General features: G+C 35.7%; 1 protein-coding gene across 4 annotated transcripts; it reads right to left on the bottom strand.

Moving 5' to 3' along the window:
* Positions 1–155: 155 nt before the first annotated feature.
* On the bottom strand, positions 156–4,323 carry LOC137726131 (phosphatidylinositol/phosphatidylcholine transfer protein SFH3-like). 4 transcript variants are annotated; one of them, XM_088694841.1, is made up of 14 exons: positions 4,123–4,323; positions 3,547–3,724; positions 3,205–3,454; positions 3,005–3,104; positions 2,647–2,913; positions 2,477–2,554; positions 2,258–2,359; positions 2,122–2,171; positions 1,842–1,941; positions 1,662–1,754; positions 1,454–1,543; positions 823–1,320; positions 605–682; positions 156–463 (listed from the first exon to the last, which is right to left on the bottom strand). In XM_088694841.1, exons 2-14 carry the CDS (start codon positions 3,590–3,592, stop codon positions 440–442), a joined length of 1,776 nt encoding a protein of 591 aa, XP_088550967.1. In that variant the 5' UTR covers positions 3,593–3,724; positions 4,123–4,323; the 3' UTR covers positions 156–439. The 4 variants fall into 4 exon arrangements, with proteins under 4 accessions (XP_088550967.1, XP_088550969.1, XP_088550970.1 ...); XM_088694843.1 differs by having other exon boundaries at positions 156–414; XM_088694844.1 differs by having other exon boundaries at positions 156–414; positions 3,960–4,145.
* Between the last annotated feature and the right edge of the window lie 17,173 nt (positions 4,324–21,496).

Raw genomic sequence — 21,496 nt, 5'->3', positions numbered from 1 at the left:
TACTTATCATAAGTTTTATCTAAATTTTCTCTCATTACATACTAGGTCACGCGATTAGAGAGAGAGAGATTACCAATTAGGCCTCGACAATCTGTAAAAATCTGTACATTTTATGTCCACTCGATGGGGAGAGAGACCAAAGGACCCTGGAGGTATTTGCAAGGCTAAAGCGGTATCCATATTTACTCGAAGTATACACAAACTTTAAAAGAAAGGCACACTGCGCAATAATGTACAAAAGCTTTTTAAGTTACAGTACCAAACTAGCAAACATAGAACCGAATGCATTCCACAGCGCGTCCGTGGGGGGCCTTACAATCGAACCATCGCCACCACCAACCGCTATCCCTGAACATTACCAGAGCATCGAATCCAATACCCGGAGCTATCACCACCTTACCAAGAGAAAGGGTTCTGCAATCGTAGTTCCAAAAAACACCTAGGTCAAAAAACTTCTCCACATCTGAAATATGTCAAATATTTACGTCAAAACGAGCGATTTTGGCACACTTATTTTAAATTTACTTAAGTGAGGAGTGCGGAAGGCCAAAAGAGGAGTGTTAGAATCTCTGGACTTTACACAAGTATAAATTAGGTCACTTACAAACTTCTTCTTCTTCTTCTTCTTTTTCTCAAGTTGGGCGATAAGCTCATCCTGTCGGACAAGGGTGTCTTCAAGTGCCTACAAAAACCAAAACAGAAACAGAATGTACATGTTCACGTTTAGCTTTCTCTTGATATAGATTTTCTTGTTTCGATTTCATTTTTCTTTTGGAAACGCCAACATCAACACCGAAAAACATGAATGTCGAGACAATTTACCTTCTTGGTTGATGACAGCTCTTGTTCCAAGGTGTTGACGCGGTTGAGAGCAGCATTCAACATTTCCTCTTTGTCAGGTGGCATGACTGCTGGTTTCGAGCTGAGAGCATTCAGCTTCTCCTCCAGTTCAGCCATGCGCTTCATCATGTTCATATAGTCGGTGCTAGAGATGGCAGGCACAGGCAACGGTTGGCCTTTAACCACCACTCTGTTGTAGTAAACGGGGCTTCCATACAGGGCAGCTTCAGTGAGTTTTCTTGGCATGGTTTGCGTAAATCGAACCATGGCAACAATTCCCATGATGAAGGCCATGAGTCCAGACAGTAACTGATTGGTTAGTCCACCAGGAGCCTTGCAAGTATCATGCACAGGGAAGCCTTCCGTAGGAAATTTATCATAATGAACTGACTTAGGCCAATTTGCATCAACAGTCTTGTCAACCATTGGCGCAAAGTTGTCATACTCATAGGCTTGACTGCTCTTGTCCGCGATTGAAACCTGCAAAACACAAAGCAAATGAGAACATCAACAGATCAACGCGGCATGGAACAGCACAATCTGCACTGCTTTTGAAAGGGGTAGCAAAAGATGAATAGAGATCAGTATGATAACGAAGCTCTGCTAAGCTTACCCTTTTAAGTGGACGAGAGAGTCTTCGATGCTCCACTGGAAAATGCATGTCAACCTCTGCAACGGTTTTTGATTTGAACGAATCGTATCTCTTCATGTGGTAGTAGCATAAGAAAAGTAAACAGAAATTTGGCAATTGATCATTAAAAACAAAAGAAGGCAGTTTGAAGAGAGGCCATAATTACACCAAAACTGAAAGATTTGAGTACCTTTGAGGATGCATTCTCATCTTCAGAGATAATCTTCTCCTCAATGCCGGATAACGACTTCCTCGAGCATTTGGCCTCACCATTATGAACCATCTGGATCATCAAAACAACAGATTTTAATCTTTTGTTCATATTAGGATAGAAGATGCTACAATCAAAACGAAACAAATAGTAGTAAACCTTCATTATGTCTGGATCGTTCCACGGGCCCTTATCCGAGCGCATACAACCACCCTTATCAGCACAAGTACAAGTGCCACCTAGAAACTCTGGCAGCTCGCTGTTACAGATTTTAACGAAAACACGTTATGACAGAATATGAAGCTAATACGTTATTACGTTGCCAAATAAATATGTTACAGCACAACGTGAATCAGGAATGCTTACAATATAGACTAGGAGATGCATGAAAAATTGAACCGATTCGAAGGAAATATATTTTTCCTTGGTGGAAACTTACCTGCCATCAATTATTTCAAGCAGCTTGCTCTGGTATTTGTTTCCGAGAACCTGATGGGTAATCATCAACTCGTTTAGCACCATTACCATATCAAATCGTAATTCAGAGTAGGTTACAGTAAAGGATGAATGCTTACATTGATTTTTGCCGTGGTCTTTGGATCAAGGAAAGATTTCACAGTGTTCCATAAGAGTCTAAATCCGGAACCAGCATTGATGATGAACATACGGTTGAGGGTCTATGATCAATAAAACTTTCGATCAGCGTCATAAAAGAACAAAAACTAGTTTTCTTGCTAGGCAAGCAAACCAAGAAAGCTCGTTGCACAAAAATTGAAATGAAATTTACAGGATACCTCAGGATAGTTGCCACCATCGATGTTCTGAAGGGTCTGGATGAGGTCCCTTGCAGATTTGTTGAAATTTTTAAACCCCTTCACATCAATTACATGAACTAATGATTAACTATTTTGTAACTCAAACGAAGGATAAAGAAAAATCGAAGGATCTGGCTATGTTTACTAACCACTCCTTGGACATCAAGAATAGTGGTGCTCTGATCAATGTGCTTCTTTGCTGCAATAGAACATGCTGGGAATTTACTGACAAAGGTCCTCTCAAACTCCCGAACATGGTACTTCACGTAACGTTCCATTGTTGTCACTTGCATCAGTTTGTTACAATCGACTTGACCAAGTCTCTCAATGTAGACAGGTCGTCCATCCTTATCAACTCCATGATGTCCTTGGGGATAGTACTTCAAAACTTCCTCAATTTCCTTGAAATCGAAGTCCTAACAAAATAACCGAAGGCAAATTTTAGGATACAATAGTACTCGATGAAAGCGTACAGAAAGTTCGAAAAAAAAAACCTTATAGAATTACCTCCATGATGGTGTCAGCACCAAATTCCTTTCTCCACTGAAGCATGTCAGTCCACATTTGCTTTGCCTTCTCAATGTCAAATTTCCTGGCCTTTAAAAATCTGTACCATCATACAAGAAGATTACATTTTAATCCTAATTGTTTATAGAAACTCGATCATCTATAACCGTTAATGCTGGCCAAAATATGGAATAAGTTACCTTAGCATCATATGATGATCATCGTGTTTTGCAGGCAGTAGTTCTTCCAAAATAAGTGCTTGGCGGAATGCGTCCACTGCCTTTAACTCCTCCGCATCAATGTTATCCTCGATTGGGACGGACATCACCTTGCTGTTTCTTCGTCCCTTCTTAGTAAAGGAATGCCTAAACTTGGTGGAGGCATTGATTGCCTTCTTCTTAAGAGTCCCAAGCCTTGTTTTCCTCTCATCCTCGGAAGTTTCTTCTTGACCTGCAGAGAATAATTGTAGACAAAGATCATGACAAAGATTGAGTTGGAATGCAAACGTAGGCACAAATGTTTAATTGTTAATTATAGCTTACTAGATTTAAGGTGTCGGTCGATGGATGCAGGCATAGTGTCACACATGGTTGATATCTTGCAAGGTTGCTCTACCGCTTTGAGACAGCCAAAGAATAGGAGAGTCAAGCACTCATATATCACAACTTGCTCAAACTAGAGCCCTCGGAGGATATACCCTACAGCTATAGCCTTATACACCTAAAAAAGAAAAAGAAAAATTAAAAAACCAACCATGAATTAATGTTGTTAGCATGCATTCAAGGGGTAACTTTTCTTGTTAGTCTTATTTTCCATACAAACTGATTACGTTGTCAGCCTGTGAATTTAGACCGCACATTCATGACATGATCAATGGTTTAGATTCAAAGTCTGTCAACATAAGCACCGAGAGCATTGAAATTATTCGTCAAGAAATTAGAAAAGTGACAATTACCCAAAAGAAGGGTGGCTATGGGGATTGAAAAAGTTGAGCAATCAAAAGCTAGCTAGCATTACGAATGATCAAAAAGAAAAGAGGAAAACAAGAGATTGGGTGTATAGATAATGAAGAAGAAGAAGAAGAAGAATAAGCATAAGCAGAAGAAGCAGAAGAATACCTTTTTGGCAACAAATAAAGGGCGGTAAGAGAGAAAGTGGTGAAGCATATATATGATCCGAGTTAATCTCTGGAACTGGACGGCCAGACAGACAGACAGACAGGACGACATGACTTACTTCGCAAAGAAAGATTGACACCAAAAAAAGGGAGATTTTGTTTTCATTTTTTTGTTGACATGGTCGTCTCTGTGCATTGCGTTGCAATGCTTGACCAGTTTTTTGCTGTTTATGGTGGTCTGCAGCTGCGAAATGCAAGCCACTCCATTCAATATCTTTTGTTTTCCCCGCACAAGCTAACTAACTTTTCCCCAACGGCCATCCTTCTTTTTCCACGCAAAATCCTACTATTTTTGTTTGAAAATACCCTCTCTTTTTTTTGGGTGAATAATGTAATAGTTGCAATGTCAAGATAATTAATTAATTTCATTTTTTTAATAAACGATATTATCTACATTAAAAAATTGAGGTGATGGACTAAATCTCACAACTAGATCATAATACTAAGTGGGAATTTCTTTTATTGGTTTAAATCAAAAGAAAAAAGTCCACATATGAGCATAGCTACATTGGCAAGAATGGATCTGCTTTTACAAAATTTTGATCAATTTAAAGTGAAACGTATAGTTTTATAGCAAAAGACTCGGGTGTAATAAAATAATAAAACTAATCACTGTATTTTATTTTATCAATTCTCTGACATCGAATTTTTGTATTCTTCAATAGAAATGGCATAACTCCTTAGAAATTACTAGAGTCAAAATTGACACCTTGAAATTATAAGTATCTTTGTGGAACCTTACGAAACGATATGACAACTGAAATATTGTATTTATATTCCGGTATATGTAAAAGAGTACTTGTTTTGTCTTTGACACTGTGATATTTGAATTGAAGTTACTGTTAGCAATCCATTGACCATTAACCAAGGGCGATGATGAAATATTTTTATTTATCAATATTAATTTAATTTAATATATAATCACATTATTTTAAACTACATACATAAATCATATTAATTTAAGCTACATATATTAATAAAACATGAAAACCGAAAGTGTTTGCTCTTTTGGAGGTAGTTTAATTTTGTGTAATTTGCTTCTAGGGTTTATTCTATTTGTATTCATTACTTGGTTGTTGAAGTTTGGAAGAGAAAGTCAACCACTTTTCTTCTTTCTTGTAAGATATTGAAGTTGCAGCCGGGAAAAAAAAAAAAGTAAAGTACATATCTCTAGTTGTCAAGTGTGGTTCTCCACTGAGTTTTCATTGATCGTGGTGGTTTGCAATTGTTTGCCAGCTGCTCAATTCATGTTGACTTGTGGCAATATTTTGTGATAGGAGCATATTTATGCGACTTAATGTGCTTGTTTTCGTGCATTTATGTTATTAATTCTTAGTTATTTTAGTTCTTTAAGCTTCTTTTGTGTGTGTTTTATGTTTATAAGACGTATTTGGCGAAATGATGCATTTTGGAGCCTTTTGGAGCACTTTTGGGCACAAATTGGATAGCTTATGCTTGGAGCAAAAGGAATGGACGAAATTGAAGAGTTGATGTCGCAAGGATTCCTACTACAACAAAAATTCCTACTACGACGAGGATTCCAATTACGAGAAGGTTTCCAAATTGAAGGAGGTTTCCCACTCACATGAGGATTCCTAGTTGGACGAGGATTCCTAATCACACAAGGATTCCTTCTTGAAGTAGGAAAGTTAAGCCAAAGTTTCCTATTTTGGTTGACCTTTCCTAAATCAAGAACGCTCTAAGTTTTAGCACTTAAGATGGCTCCCGAGCACCCTTGGACAACAAACAAAGGTTCTTTGCAACTTTCCCTTCCTTACCGTGCAAGGAAGGTTGTTTCCCCTTCTTTGTGTAAACTTCCCTATTTTTCATATGTGTTAGGACCTTTCCCTTATTCTAATACCTCTTGCTTTGTGCCTTACCTTTCCCTAAACTTTATGCCGCACCTCCCCTTGTGTTTCCAGATTTCAATTTCTTATTTCCTAGTTTAATTCACTTTCCTAGTTCTAAAACCTTCCCTAAAGTCCTAATTTCTGATTTCTTGCAAGGAATTGACTTTTCCTTCCTTCTTTTGCACCAATTTCGTTTCTTACCTTAAATTCCCTTTCCTTGCTGTGCAAGGGGTTTAATTTCTGATTCCTTGCAAGGCAAGGACATTCCTTATTTGTTTAAATTCGTGCATCCCCTTTTTCTGATTTTATTTGGACTTTATTCACTTACCTTTTCTATTTAGACTAGGAAATCTGAATCATAACTTAATTAGGTATGTTATTAACTTCCCAAAACACATATAATCAGCCCTTGGCCGAACCTTAGAGTATGATTGACCACAGAAATTCGTCCATTCACTCCCACACACATCCATTCATCCCAAAACACCATTCTGCAGCCCAGAAATACAACTAGCCGCTCCACCTTCTTCCACCCTTTTTGCCGAGTTTCCCACCACCTTCCAACCATCAAACACTCATCCACACTCAACCTACACCCCTTGCCGTGCCGCTAAACACTCCAAAATCCATTTTACATCATCAAAACAGCCCAGAAACCATCACCACCCAATATGTCGCAAGCAAAGGAAAGGAGACAGATTCACTCAATTGTTTAGCTCTTCATTCTGAGTTATTGAACAATTTTAGGTGTATTCTATCTTATATTTCAATGTCTAATTGATGTAATCTTTGTTTTGCTTTGAGTATGATTGGCTAAATTCGTTTTGGCTAAGGGTGTATTCGAAACCATGATTATATATGTGAAATAAGTTGATTACTTCCAGTTATCGTTGCATAAGTCGTGAATACAATTTGCTTAACCGTTTGATTTAGAACTTATTATTGTATGTTGATTGAGAGTGCATGCTTAATTTGCATGCTTGAATCTGGTGCTAGGGTATAAGTTTGTTTCACCTAATCGTTATGAATTTATATTCGCAAGTAGTGAAGGTCGCTAGTCACGATCGTGTTAAGTAGATTCCTGGCAGGAGTATCATGCTTTTCATAGTTACAAATGCCTTGTCGATGTTTATGATTTCCAAAGAACGTAATGATTCTAACTTGTGTCTTTATCATGCTGTTCATATAGAGAACTTGTTAGGAATAATTTGGTTGCGATGCATATTCATCCAATTCAATGATTCTAGGGAAATCTGAAGTTTAATTTAAGCGGACCTAATTAACTTGGAGTGTTGAGGTTCATAACTTATTGAATTGATAACTGGAAATTGATTTACGTTGCATATAATTCATGTGTGGAGAAGAACCCCTTAGCTATTCCATCATCCATTGATTCGTCACAAATTTGTCTTACAATTTGTTTTCTTTACAATCTGTCCATTAAATTTAATTTCGTCCAAACACAATCCCCCCATATTTTGTTAAGTCTTAGTCTTTATAATCTGTCTTATTTGGTGTTTTTAAGTATTTTGAGTCATAAGCACTTCCAAATTCGTCCAAATCAAGTTTTAGTTGCTGTTTGAGTCAATTTGATTGTTTAGGCAGTTTTGAGTGTTTCAAATCTGTTTTGAGTCATAGTAGTCTAGTTAGAGTCTTTAAGTTTAGTTTTTGTGTTTTTAAGTCAATTTATATTAGATTAGCACCCCTAGTTAATCCCCGGTTAGAACGATCCCTACTTACATCATCACTACAATTGTCATAAATAGGGTTTAATTTGTGTGTCACATTCGTAACGCATCATCATTTTGGTACATAGATATAAGGTTAGATGCAGTGGGAGTTAGCCCGTTGGTTAAGATAGTGCATTCGTTTTCTCGCACTTGAGTTTTTATCCTTCTTTATATATTATAGTAGTTTGACTACGCTTTTGTTTCGCAAAAATAAATAAATAAATAAAATAAAAAACTATTGACAACATAAATATTAGATTTTGACCGCTATTGAAAAACTGATCATTTAAGCAATTAGAGTTTGAAAAATGATCGGTTTTACTAATTTTTCAAAAAAACGTATTTATGGATTCACAAGCATCAATGGTAGAAATTTATTAATAAATTTCTAATATGAAAATTATTTAACCTTCATTTCTCTAGATATTGTAAAAAGTATATGATTTTTTTATACGAAGGGTTATATATCAAATGGAAATTTCATTTTTAATCTTTAAAAAAGATGAGTTTTAAACTATAACCTTGTATAAGATTAAAATTCAATTTTAGTCCTGGTACATTTAATCATCTCAATTATTATTTATATTTTGATGTTTTATTTATCTTTTTCTTTTTTTAATGTATTAATTACATTTAAATTTAATTTTCATTTCATTCATCATAATATATTTTAGGAAAAATTACACGTAGAGTATACTTTTAATACTTAATTATAAATTGAGACTACACTTTTTAAACATTTCAAGAAAGGACATTTTTTAAACCCGTGTAAGATGATGTCATGTCTTGTTTTTCCATTAGAAAATGCGTTACGTATTATGTTAAAACGCGATCGGCGGTGATTCGAATAATTCAAATTATATTTTCATTTCTCTGCTACTTTTCTTTCTCTTTGAAGTTTATCTGTTCCGATTTATCTCTTGTCATCTCCTTGATTATCTCTTGCCATAATTTCTATTCGAATCATTCAAGTTTTCTTCGAAGGTAAGTGTTTCTCTTAAGTTTATCTCTCTGAATTTTATGTGTTCCGATTTAGATTTTTTGAAAAGTTGTGTGTTTTTTAATTTATTTCGGTTTATATTTTGAAAGAGTCTCTGATTTTTCAGTTTTTTATTGGTCGCATTGAGTTTTTTTGGATTGTTTTTGTTTTTTGAAGTCACGGTTTTTTAGTTTTGAAGATTTTGATTCAGTTTTTATTTGATTGAGCATTTGGCGAAGGTGATTTTTCGTTGTGCTGCTTTTGTTTTTCATTAAAGTTTCCTTTTGGTTTTTGCAGTATAGTTATCATATATATTTGTTACAATTTGAATGGATTATGAGTTAGTTTAGTATTTGGTGAACGTTATTAATATTTATGTAGCATCAGTTCATAGAATTGTGCAGAATCAGTTATCATAAGTTTTTTTTTTTTGTTGGGGGGGGGGGGGGCGGCGGCGGTGCAGCATCAGCTTTATAACCATTGGGATTGGTTTATTTAAAGGACAATGGATTAGAAACCATTTAATGGATTATTTAATCATTTTTTATATTTTGTGTTGCATATGTGTTACAGATATTTGTGCAGCATCAGTGTTTATACATTTTTTGTCACATCCCAGCTCGGGGCGGATCACTTCCCTGGCCCGCTCCACCACCGTAGCACGATATTGTCCGCTTTAGGCTTACCATTCCCTCACGGTTTTGTTTTTGGGAACTCACGAGCAACTTCCCAGTGGGTCACCCATCATGGGATTGCTCTAGCCCCCTTCTCGCTTAACTTCGGAGTTCCTACGGAACCCGAAGCCAGTGAGCTCCCAAAATGTCTCGTGCTAGGTAGGGATTGGAATATACATTTAAGGATCACTCCCCTGGGCGATGTGGGATGTCACAATCCACCCCCCTTAAGGGCCCGACGTCCTCGTCGGCACATTTCCGGCCAGGGATTGGCTCTGATACCAATTTGTCACATCCCGGCCCGGGGCAGATCACTTCCCGGGCCCGCTCCACCACCGTAGCACGATATTGTCCGCTTTGGGCTTACCATTCCCTCACAGTTTTGTTTTTGGGAACTCACGAGCAACTTCCCAGTGGGTCACCCATCATGGGATTGCTCTAGCCCCATTCTCGCTTAATTTCGGAGTTCCTACGGAACCCGAAGCCAGTGAGCTCCCAAAATGCCTCGTGCTAGGTAGGGATTGGAATATACATTTAATGATCACTCCCCTGGGCGATGTGGGATGTCACATTTTTTTATTGTCATTTGTGCATCATCAATTTTACATAATATTGTAAGAGTTTCATCATTTTTTGAAAGATTTTTGTGCAACATCAGTTTTTATTGATTATTAGATTTACATTTTAAAATGCATAAATATACATACATATATATATATATATATATATATACACATATATACATATATATATATATCTAATTATTTATGTGTAGCATCAGTTTATGTGTAGCATCATTTTTATTTTTTTTGGGTGTAGATCATGTCCATTGTTATAGTGTTGAAGTGTGTAGTAGTTGTGCCGCTTTATCCGCATACTAGTTATGAGGATTTGTGCGGGCAATTAACTTTTAGGTTTCCAAGTTTGTCATCAGGAGGCTTTCTGTTGAAATACTCATTATACGGAGGCGAACCAAACTGTTTATTAGAGTGCAATGAAGATATTCAGACCTTTCTATTGGTGAATAACTTGATTTCAAATTCAGTTATTCATGTTTATGTTCAAGCTAAGAAGGAGATGTTTATTGTTTCTACTAGTAGTGTGTTGTCTTGCTTAAGTGAAGCTACTAATATTGGAGATGGGAACCAATTTTTGGGTAAGTATGGCTCTTATGGACCTCACCATTATGCAACAAATGAGCGGCAGAGTTATATTTCTTATGAGGGTCAAAGTTATGAAGATGGTGCAATTGAGATTTGTAGAAAACTTACACAATACTCTATTGAGGTTGGTTTTGTTTTCGAGTTCACTAGGAATGATTGGAAGTGTGTTATTGCTATTTGCTTAAAGAAACTGTTGGAGGGGTGTTAATGGTGTGTTCATGTTGTTGTGCAACAGTCTAGTGGTTTTATCATTAAAAAATTAAATAATATTCATACTTGCACTGGAGTCAAAAGGAGAATAAAAGGTTTGGCCCTTCTGTTTTGTCCTCTTTATTGGCTGCCAGGGTTCGTTCAAATCCGCATATTAAGGCAAAGAATGATATGAGATAAATGAAAGAGAGTTATTGTAATACCCTAGAAAATTTAAAATATATGAAAATATAGAAAATTTATTGATAAGTGGAAAATGCCCCTCGTTGATTAAACGTAATTTTACAAGGATTTATTTTACCCTCGTATATTTTATCGTATTTCTTGACATATATGGATGGAGTTCGATCCTACGAGCGTGTAGGCCAAAACCGTTCATTAAACGGAGTTATAACGAAGAAATTAGAGATGTTTTCGTTATTGGAAAAAAATTAATAAATAAAAGAAATGAGATTGGAAGCTGCCAGGTGGCAGCAAGAGAGAGGGCGAAATGAGGGATGCGGGAGAGAAAAGGAGGAGGATCAGTTGAAGGTAATAAATTTTTTAAGGATCAGTTGTGTGATTGACGTAAAAAGAATTCATGCCTTTGATGTTTTGGTTCTTTTTGAACCTAGAATTAGTGTATCCAAAGCTTTGGACTTCTAAAACAGATCTTATCAAATATTTCTATTTTTCCTTTGAATTACTCATATATACAAACTTCGATGTCAACAAGCTCTTATTAGCAGGCCTGCTGGAGCGGCGAGAGAACTTTCCACCATTGGAAAACTAGTGGGTGCATTCCAGCAAGCCATTTTAGTCTTTTTTTAGCGCGAATCGAATCTTGTTAAGCGTTAGATAAATTCCAGTTGAAATGAAGTATCTGCACTTGAAACTTATCCTTCCCACCTAAAGAACATCTATCAATGGTCTGGCCCAATTGCTTATATTATCCACAATATCAATAGGTAGCACCTCTCTCAGCTTGTTAACATTCCATTGGCCATCGAATTAGGGCGAGTGTCTAAAGACCGGGTTATCTCTCTGAATCAGGTTACTGCGCAGCCTCGTAAATACAACCGTTAGGCTGCGAAGCAGATCTTGCCTGTAGGAATCTAAAAGTTTTAAGTGGGATGTGGAATGTGATTGGTGATGGATGGTGGTTATGAAATCAGTTCCGCATCAGATTATGAGCCCGAGAACTAAGGTAGAGCATGGCTTGCTTATTCCTCGAACGAGCTCAAAACTAGTTGCTTCTAGTTTGAGCTCAGTTAAGACCTCATTAAAAAAGAATTGGGATACTTCCCCCAAAAAACCAAGAAAGGCGGCAGCCCCCACCTCCGCAGCTGCAGCATGAGGGAGCGGATCTTTCAAAAATTGTGCATATGCATGTAGTGTTGAAGATGTTGATAGGAATATTGAGAAAATGAGAAGTGTTAATGGAGATATTTCCGATTCATTTTTAGATGATCTTCCAGAAGCGCATTATTTTATTATACATTTTCGAGGAAATCGGTGGAACGAAACGAGTAATAAAACTGCATAATCATTTAACGCAATGATTTCTGAAGAGCGTCGGATACCTATTCTTGATTTGATTGAATCAATTAGGGAGAGGTTGATGGTCATAATGTCCGACAAGAGGCGTGTTTTAGAAAAGTGGTTTTCTTTGTTCTGTCCAAAAAAAGAAAATGATCTTAGAGGTTTTGTTTAAGAAGGTAGTCACTGGATTGTTAATAGGTCATCTGATGATGTGTTTGAGGTTCGAGGGGATATGAACTCTTTAGTTGTTATGTTGGATCAACACTAATGTTCATGTGTTCAATGGAAGCATAAAGGATTTCCAAGTGCTCATGTTTTGCAAGTTATGCTGCATGATCATCGTGATATTAAGGATTTTGTGGATGACTACTGAAAAGTTTCTTCTTATAAGCTAAGCTATCAGTTTCCTATTGTCCCAGTTTTGACTTGAACAAGCCCACTTTTGATCTACTAAATGCTCATGTTAAGCCTCATTGTACAAGGAGACAAGGTGGTAGACCACGTATTCATCATTACAATTCTAAAAATGAGACAAGAGGTGTAAGATGTAGTCGTTGTCATCAGATTTCACTCCATAACAAGCAGACATGTTAGACTTTAGTTTGATTTTTATTTTTATTTTTTAAGTGTTGGATTTTTTTTGTATTATGGAAGTTTGTTATTAGATTAGTTTTTTATTATTTTTCATTCATAATAAGTTTTTTTTTATTAGATTAGTTTTTTATTATTTTTCATTATATTTCATTCATAATAAGTTTTTTGTTATCAGATTAGTTTTTTATTATTTTTTGTTCAGAATAAGTTTTTGATTTTATGCAAAATTGAGTTATATGTTTTGTACGCAACATTAGTTTTTAGTATTTTGCAATTTTTGGTTCCCCAATTTATGAAGAATCAATTTTTAGCAATTGAGTTCATGTTTTTATAAGAAGGAGTTATTGGGAGAAACTTGATGTTCCCAAATTTGTAAATTTTCTATCATGGAGAAAATGAATAACAATTGACTTCATGTTTTCATGTTTTTATAATTTTTTTTTTTTTTTTTTTGCTGCAAAAGTGAGTTATAACAATATAATTTTAAACATCAAACTTCATAACAATTGAAATGTTAGAAGTCCAACTTTTTTTTTTTTTTGGTTCAAAATGGTTTTTGGTTGTCCTTTACTTTAGTTGCTTTTTTTTTGCTCCTCAAACTTCATGCTCCAGCTCAATCTATGATGTAGTATTTGAGAGACAATATCATGGCACACATAGTTGACTTCCCGCTTGGTTAAAGACTTTTTCATCTTTCTGCCTTTTGCTATATTTCGGATGTAGTACAGCACAAATACACCACAATCATCTTTGTAAAATAAGTTTGCATAATTAGCATGTAGCATCAATTAAAGTAGACTGATGCAGCATTAGTTATGGAAGAATAGAATTAGCATGCAGCATCAGTTAAAGCAGATTAAGTATACAGCTTGAGTTATGGAAGAATATAGCTTCAGTATGCAGCATCAGTTATAGTAGACAGTAAAATGAATCCATCCATAGCTTTCTTGGTCCTTGAGAATGTAGTTGTGTACATCAATCACAATATTTGTAACTCTGTCATCTCCAAGGAATCCATCCATATCTTCTCTCATCACAATATTGTCATAGTAGCTGAACTCATTTTTAATTGATGACCAATATATGTCCCTTAAATACAATATACATAGAAATATGTTAATGCAGAATCAATATTTTGAAGTATAACAAAAATTATAGATTTAGTTGTAAATTTTTCTTATACTAGTGCTTTTTCCCAAAAAAGGTTGATGGCTTTCTTGTCCATTGTGGGTAGGAGAAAATATATTGGATGACCTTTCCACTCATTTGATACTCTTGTTTTCTTCATGGCGGTGTAATAAAAATGCATATTCCTCTTTTTTTTCTGGCGTTTTGCTTGATGCGTCTGTCCATTGTTTGAATTTGAGGTTGAATATGTGTTTAAGATTCTGTTGGTACTTCTTCTGGAGTTTGTAGAACCTATTTTGATTGGATATCTACGTCTTGATCAGAGGCAATTACAATTTTATCCCCAGTTTTAACAGCTTCGTTTTCAGTTGCAGAATTAGTAGCAGAATCTTGATGAACAAGTTTCTCAGTTTTCTCTTCTTTTTCTGTTTCAACCTCATTGATGAAACCTAAGATCTTGTTTAGCTCAGAAATTTCTTCTTGTTGCTTCTTCACCAATTCTTCTAGAGAAATCTTCTCAGTTTTTAGAATTTAAAATTTCTCTCTTATTTTTTCTATTTTTTCCTTGTTTATTGCGTTTAGTTTACACTGTTTCTTGTAGACTTTTCTTGCTGCCATTTAAGGTCATTCTTCTCCTTTAGCAGTCCCTTATTCTTGCAACACATTCTTTTCTTCTTCCTAGTTTTTCTTTTGTTGCCCCAATGTAGTGTCCCAATGTAGTGTTCTTCTTCTTGAGTTCACTTTTTTATTTTTCCAATTTTTTCTTCTCTTTTTCCAACTTCTTGTTTTGTTTTTGCAAGTCATTGTTATCGTTTTGCAAAGCATCATTTTCTTCAACAATTTTCTCAATAACAGAACTCTTGAAGTGGCATGTGTTGATAGCATTGCTCAACATCTGAAGCCGAAGTTTTGCCTTCATTTTCCAGTACTTTGCAAGATCTGTTTGGCTTTGAGATACCTCTTCTTGTGTTAATTTCTCTTTTGAATTTTCACATTCTAATTTTTCTTCACCCGTAAGTGGAGCAAGAAGTCATTCATAGAATGTTTGTTGCTTCTTTGTCTTGATTGTCGACACTTCAGGGTGAATTGGCAGTTGACGAACAGATGCTGCATTTCCTTCTTGTTCCTTAGCTTAAACTGGCAGTGGAGGGACTGATTCTGCATTTGCTTCTTGTCCATGTGGGTGAACTGGGATTTGAGGAACTGAGGTGCTTGGAGCCACTATTTTTACTGCATCTTCTTGCACTACAGGAACTGATTCTTGGATTGAAGTACTTGGAAGCTCTTTTTGCATTGCCACTTCTTGCACTAGAGGAAGTGATTCTTCAATTGATGTACTTGGAGTCTTTTTTTGTGCTGCTTCTTCTGTTTAGATATTAACCACATTACTGATCACCCTATCAATTTCAATCGCGTCCATGTCTGTGATGTCCACATTTCTTTCTTCATTTTCAACAGTTGTGTCACATCCCGGCCCGGGGCGGATCACTTCCCGGGCCCGCTCCACCACCGTAGCACGATATTGTCCGCTTTGGGCTTACCATTCCCTCACGGTTTTGTTTTTGGGAACTCACGAGCAACTTCCCAGTGGGTCACCCATCATGGGATTGCTCAAGCCTCATTCTCGCTTAACTTCGGAGTTCCTACAGAACCCGAAGCCAGTGAGCTCCCAAAAGGCCTTGCGCTAGGTAGGGATGGGGAAATACATATAAGGATCACTCCCCTGGGCGATGTGGGATGTCACAATCCACCCCCCCTTAGGGGCCCGACGTCCTCGTCGGCACACACGCGGCCAGGGTTAGGCTCTGATACCAAATTGTCACATCCCGGCCCGGGGCGGATCACTTCCCGGGCCTGCTCCACCACCGTAGCACGATATTGTCCGCTTTGGGCTTACCATTCCCTCACGGTTTTGTTTTTGGGAACTCACGAGCAACTTCCCAGTGGGTCACCCATCATGGGATTGCTCTAGCCCCCTTCTCGCTTAACTTCGGAGTTCCTACGGAATCCGAAGCCAGTGAGCTCCCAAAAGGCCTCGCTCTAGGTAGGGATGGGGAAATACATATAAGGATCACTCCCCTGGGTGATGTGGGATGTCACAGTTGGATAGGCAGAATCATGTGCAACATTTTGTTCATCTTGGACTTGCTCATTTGGAATTTGGGTGCCAAAGATACTCTGATTATTAACTAGTGTTTCAAAATGATCTTCATTTTCATTTTGTTCTCCACCCTCTTCCTCCTAATATTATTCAAAATCAAGAATTAAATGACAAAGATTTAGTATGCAACATCAGTTATGCATTATAATACAAAACTTCAGTTTTATAGCAAAATAATTATGCAGCATTAGTTATGGATTATAATTACAAAGCTTCAGGTTATAGCAGAATAATCATGCAGCATCAGTTATAGAAGAATAAAGAATATGAATCAAATTTTATTATTCATTATTTTAGTTATACAAGAATTAGTATGCAGCATTGCTTTTACATTTTTTTTAGTGTGCAATATTACTTATATAAGTTTTTAGCATGCATTATTACTTATACAAGAATTAGTATCCAGCATTAGTGATAAAAAATTAGTATGCAACATCAGTTATACCAGACTTAGCATGCAACATCAGTTATACAGACTTATATACGCATCATCAATTATACAAACTTATATAAGTTTTTAGCATGCATTATTACTTATACAAGAATTAGTATCCAAGATCAGTGATAAAAAATTAGTATGCAACATCAGTTATGCCAGAATTAGTATACAACATCAGTTATACCAGACTTAGTATGCAGCATCAGTTATACAGACTTAGTATGCAGAATTAGTTATACCATAATCATTCAGTTGATGGCATTTTAATATTTTTATGGCAAACTCATGATTTTATTGAAAATATAAACACAAATTTTAAGCAGAATTAGCTTGTTTTTGGATTTACCATTTTGTCTGCTGGGTCATCGTCTTGACTTTTTAGCTTATCTTAGCTTTGTGTTTTTATCTTCCACGCAACCAGTGTCAGTTGAATATCTTCATCATCTGTTTCATCATTGCCTTTTTCCAGCATTTCTGAAACAGTTCTTTCATCATCATCATCATCTTCTTGTTGTTGAACGTCAATCATCTCATCATCAGCATCACCTTTTAGACGTTTAGGTGCCACTACGGTTTCATCCTTCTTGGCTACTTGCTCAGGTCCCACTACCGTTTCATTTTCTTCAGGATCTTCATGTTGAAGCACTAATTTGTTTTTTTTTACGTTTTAGCTTTCTTGGTTTTGGTCCCTTCTTAGCTACTTGCTTTCCCATGTTCCTATTTTTTGATACAGGTGGAAGATAGACAAAGTCGTTGTCATCATCTTCTGAGCGCTGTTCAATTGACTCCTCAATTTGTTTTCATTGTCCATTCGTGAAAGGTTAAAGAATTATGTTTTTTGGTACTTTATTTGAAAACAACACACAATAGGCACATGCAGAATATCTTTTCACACAAAGTACATGTAGAATCATGTTTTACATAAAAGTATATGCAGTATCAGCTTTACCTCCAAATTTTCATTTGTTTCTTTATAGATTTTTTCATGTAGAACTGTCAAATCCCACTTCACTGTTGTTGGCAAGCGTTTCTCCTTTCCTTCTATTGGTTTGATGATTGTGGTGTGATCACAAATCCAATAATGTAGACAAAATAAAAGTTAGAGATTTGTATATTTTTGTAAAATATGACAAAAATTGATTTTTTATTTATTAGTTTATGTTTGCTTACCAGTAAAAGTACAACAAAGCCACTGATGGTTGGTTGTTTGTCCATTTTTCTCTTCTGTGTTCTATCGATTGATTCCATCAAGTATCTTGTTGTTTCCTTGGCTTAGTTGTACTGATTTATGTTATCGATGGAGTTGCAATTCTTGGCCAAACTCCAAGGGAGTTTCCCTGTTGAGCTCCCAAGCAAATTTGTGTTGAGCTAATATAGAATTACAAAGGAGACTGCATCTTGATCCCCTTTTATTGTCCTAGTATCAAATGCAACTTGAATTGCTTGTGCAATTTCTCTTTTACCGATTCTTGTCATTTCTGAGAAGTATTTATCAATAAATCTGTTTTCTTTCGGCTTTAGGATTCTTAAGTCTCTTGTTGACTAAGGGGTTTCTTTGCCTCGATTTGGGATCCCAAATATGCGTTGGACATCATCAGCATTTACTTTGCAATATCCATTTTTGAACATTCCTTTTTCAGTGTCATACCAATTCACTATATGTATGACATCCCAGTCTGATTTATTCATATGTAATTCACCTTTTATGTAAGCTTTCGCTAGTCTTCCAAAATGTGACTTATATATGAATGCCAATACTTCTAGTTTTCATCAAGTTTTGGCTTGAACTCTCGTAATAGTTAAGCAAAGGCCAAGAGATTAGTCTTATTTGAGCATAGTCATCATCTGTTGCCCAATGCTTTATAGCAGGAGATTTTGGAGCTGATTTCTTTTTGGTTGCAAAATGTTTTACTTTTGGCGTCATCTTCATAAAAAATGAAACGATAATAAGTATAATTTTAAATCAAATAATATGAAGTCATATAAATGACAAACTAGATGCAAACGGGCAGATCCTAGGCAGACAAACTAGATGCAGTATTACCAAGCACACAAGCTAGATGCAGTATCACTTAGCGCACAAGTAAATGCAGCATCACTTAGCAAGCAAGGTAGATGCAGAATTGGTTGTTAACGCACAATGTAGATGCATAATTATTTAACACAAGCTTGATGCAGTTCCTTTTTTCTTTTTCTACAACATATTTATGTGCATAACCAATTTACAAACAGAAAGTAGAACCAGAGTTAATTTACAAAATGCAGCATCGAAGCTAGACAGTTAATGTTTTTACTCACAAAATTTAGACGCATTTTTATTTTCTTTTTCAGATTTTGTTGAAAAATTAGTATACATATAAACTAAAAAAGTGAAACTAAAACATCTAAAACATTGAAATTGTTTTTTCTTAAAAGTGTTGGAAAGTGTCGGAAACTATAAAGATTTTAAGGGTTTTTTTTTCTGCGGAAGTATCTTTTGCGTGATAGGTATTTGAAATGACAGGTTTGGGGAAGATGAAACCACGGGTATTGAATAAGGGAAAAGGGAAACCAGTTAGTTTTTATGTTTTTTTGTCGTGTAGTGGTTAACATGTCTGTTTATTAACAGTTATAGTCAAGGGGCGTGGGCTGTAATTTAGTCGGTCCATTTCTTTTTGGGTTAGGCTTAGTTTTTTGTTATTGGGTTTTTTGTCCCTCCTTGTAATGTTTTAAAAGGTGTGGAGTTGTGTGAAATATGGTATATAATTGTGTCTCTATAAGCAAGGCTCCCTATATTTTAATGTCTACATTTAGGCAAACAAATTTTTTTTTTATAATGTATATTTCGATAACAATTTTGTATGTTCTTCATTTAGGTACATTAATACATTTGATTATTTCGGTATATCCATCGATACAAATATGTAAGTATATTAATTTAATATAATGCATTTCGGTACGTACAATTTTGTACATACATTTCGGTATTGACATTTAGGTACATTAATTCAATATAATATATTTCGGTACATACATTTAGGTTCATTATGATATATTTGGGAACAAACATTTAGGTATAAATGTATAGGTACAAACATTTCAGTACAAAGAAGTCAATTTTATATATTTTGGTACAGTCATTTTTGTACACTTATGTATTACATATTTTTGTATCACCAGTTTCTTTTAATATTTTCTCAGTTATGTTCATTTATAATTAAAGAACTAAATATGTGCATATTAATAAAATTAAAATTTAATGTGGAGAGATTAAATAAAAATACACAGTAAATAACTAAAATTGAATATAAATTTTAATTAAAGTACTCTTCAAGGGATTAAATTGAATATGTAATTTAGCACCAGAATTTTTTTAAATTTTAATCTTTTGCAATGACTAATGTTTAAAAACCAAAACTAAGGTAAAAGAACTCTATTGGAGAAAACCAGTGTCAAATAAGTAAAGGAAAGAGAAGCGCACGAGATTTGAAACTGTGAACTTGAGCATAAGTACGTACTATTTTTCTTTATCTCAAAGCTGGAATTCATTTATATGAAGATATTACAATTGTAGAAGCATTACTTACAATGTACGAAAAGACCAAGGAGAACCCTCCTCTCCATCCACAATCGCATATAGGTGAAAACTAAACTAAACTAAAATCATGTTCCGTAGCCATAGATTCATCTTCTATATTTCGCATGACTTGGCTAAATTCTGCAATATCCTCTGCAGATGTATTGCAGTCCTTCCAAATACCCCTGCAACGGTTTTCCGATAGCTGTCGTGCCCAGTGAAGCTCTAATATTGTGGAAATTTTAAGCTTGTTTGAATGTATTTTTCATAGATTGATTGAATGTACAAGGGGGGGGGGGGATATATAATGAGGTAGAAGGTTACAAGCAACCCTACCTTGGCAAATCCTACTAACCCATTAAACCCTAAAGTTGTCATTCCTTAAATTAAGGGAGTGCAACAAGTAGCTAGCACACAACTATCAACAAGTCATTTAGATGTCAATCTTCCTCAAATTAAGGGATTAGACTTAATAGAGAATCCCATGGAAAGAGGGAACATAAAATCTGGCAGCATCAGTCACCCCATATCGTCTAATATCCATATGCAGCATCAGTCACCCCATATCGTTTAATATCCATATGCAACATCAATCACCCCATATCGTCTAATAAATACCAACCCGTAGATGTGTATGTTTTCCTTTATATTTTTCACATTTATATTTGACTATTTGTCGAGATAATTTCATTTAATTTTTTAAATAATAACACCAATCTTTATTGCGACAACAAATGTAGCATCAGTCATCCCATATCGTCTAATATCCATAAACAGCATCAATCATATGTAGTATCAGTCACCCCATATCGTCTAATACTCCCCCTTAAGCTGGATCAAGGAGATTGATCGAGCCAAGTTTGTAAAGGAGACGTTGAAAAGGTACTGAGGGAAGTGCTTTTGTGAATACATCTGCCAGTTAATCATGACTGCGAGTATAGATGGTTTGAATAACTTGGGATTGAACTTGTGTCCTAATGTAGTGATAGTTCACCTCAATATGTTTGGTCCTTTCATGGAACACGGGGTTAGTAGTGATATGCATGGCTGCTTGATTGTCACACATGAGTGACATTGGAGTAGAACTAGAGAATCCCAAGTCTAAAAGTAGCCCCTTGAGCCAAATTAACTCACATGTTGTCAATGCCATTGCACGATATTCAGCCTCTATAGTAGAACGTGCAATAACCTGTTATTTTTTGCTTTTCCATGTGACGATGTTTCCTCTAACAAACGTACAATAGCCAGTGGTAAACTTCCTATCAATTGCATTTTCGGCCCAATCTGCATCGGTGTAGCCATTGATTTAA

Source organism: Pyrus communis, chromosome 5, assembly GCF_041283825.1.
Source record: "Pyrus communis isolate YQ-2024b chromosome 5, ASM4128382v1, whole genome shotgun sequence".
Lineage (NCBI taxonomy): Eukaryota > Viridiplantae > Streptophyta > Magnoliopsida > Rosales > Rosaceae > Pyrus > Pyrus communis.
Note: the sequence above shows the minus strand (reverse complement) of the source record. Positions and strands in the feature narration are given on the sequence as shown.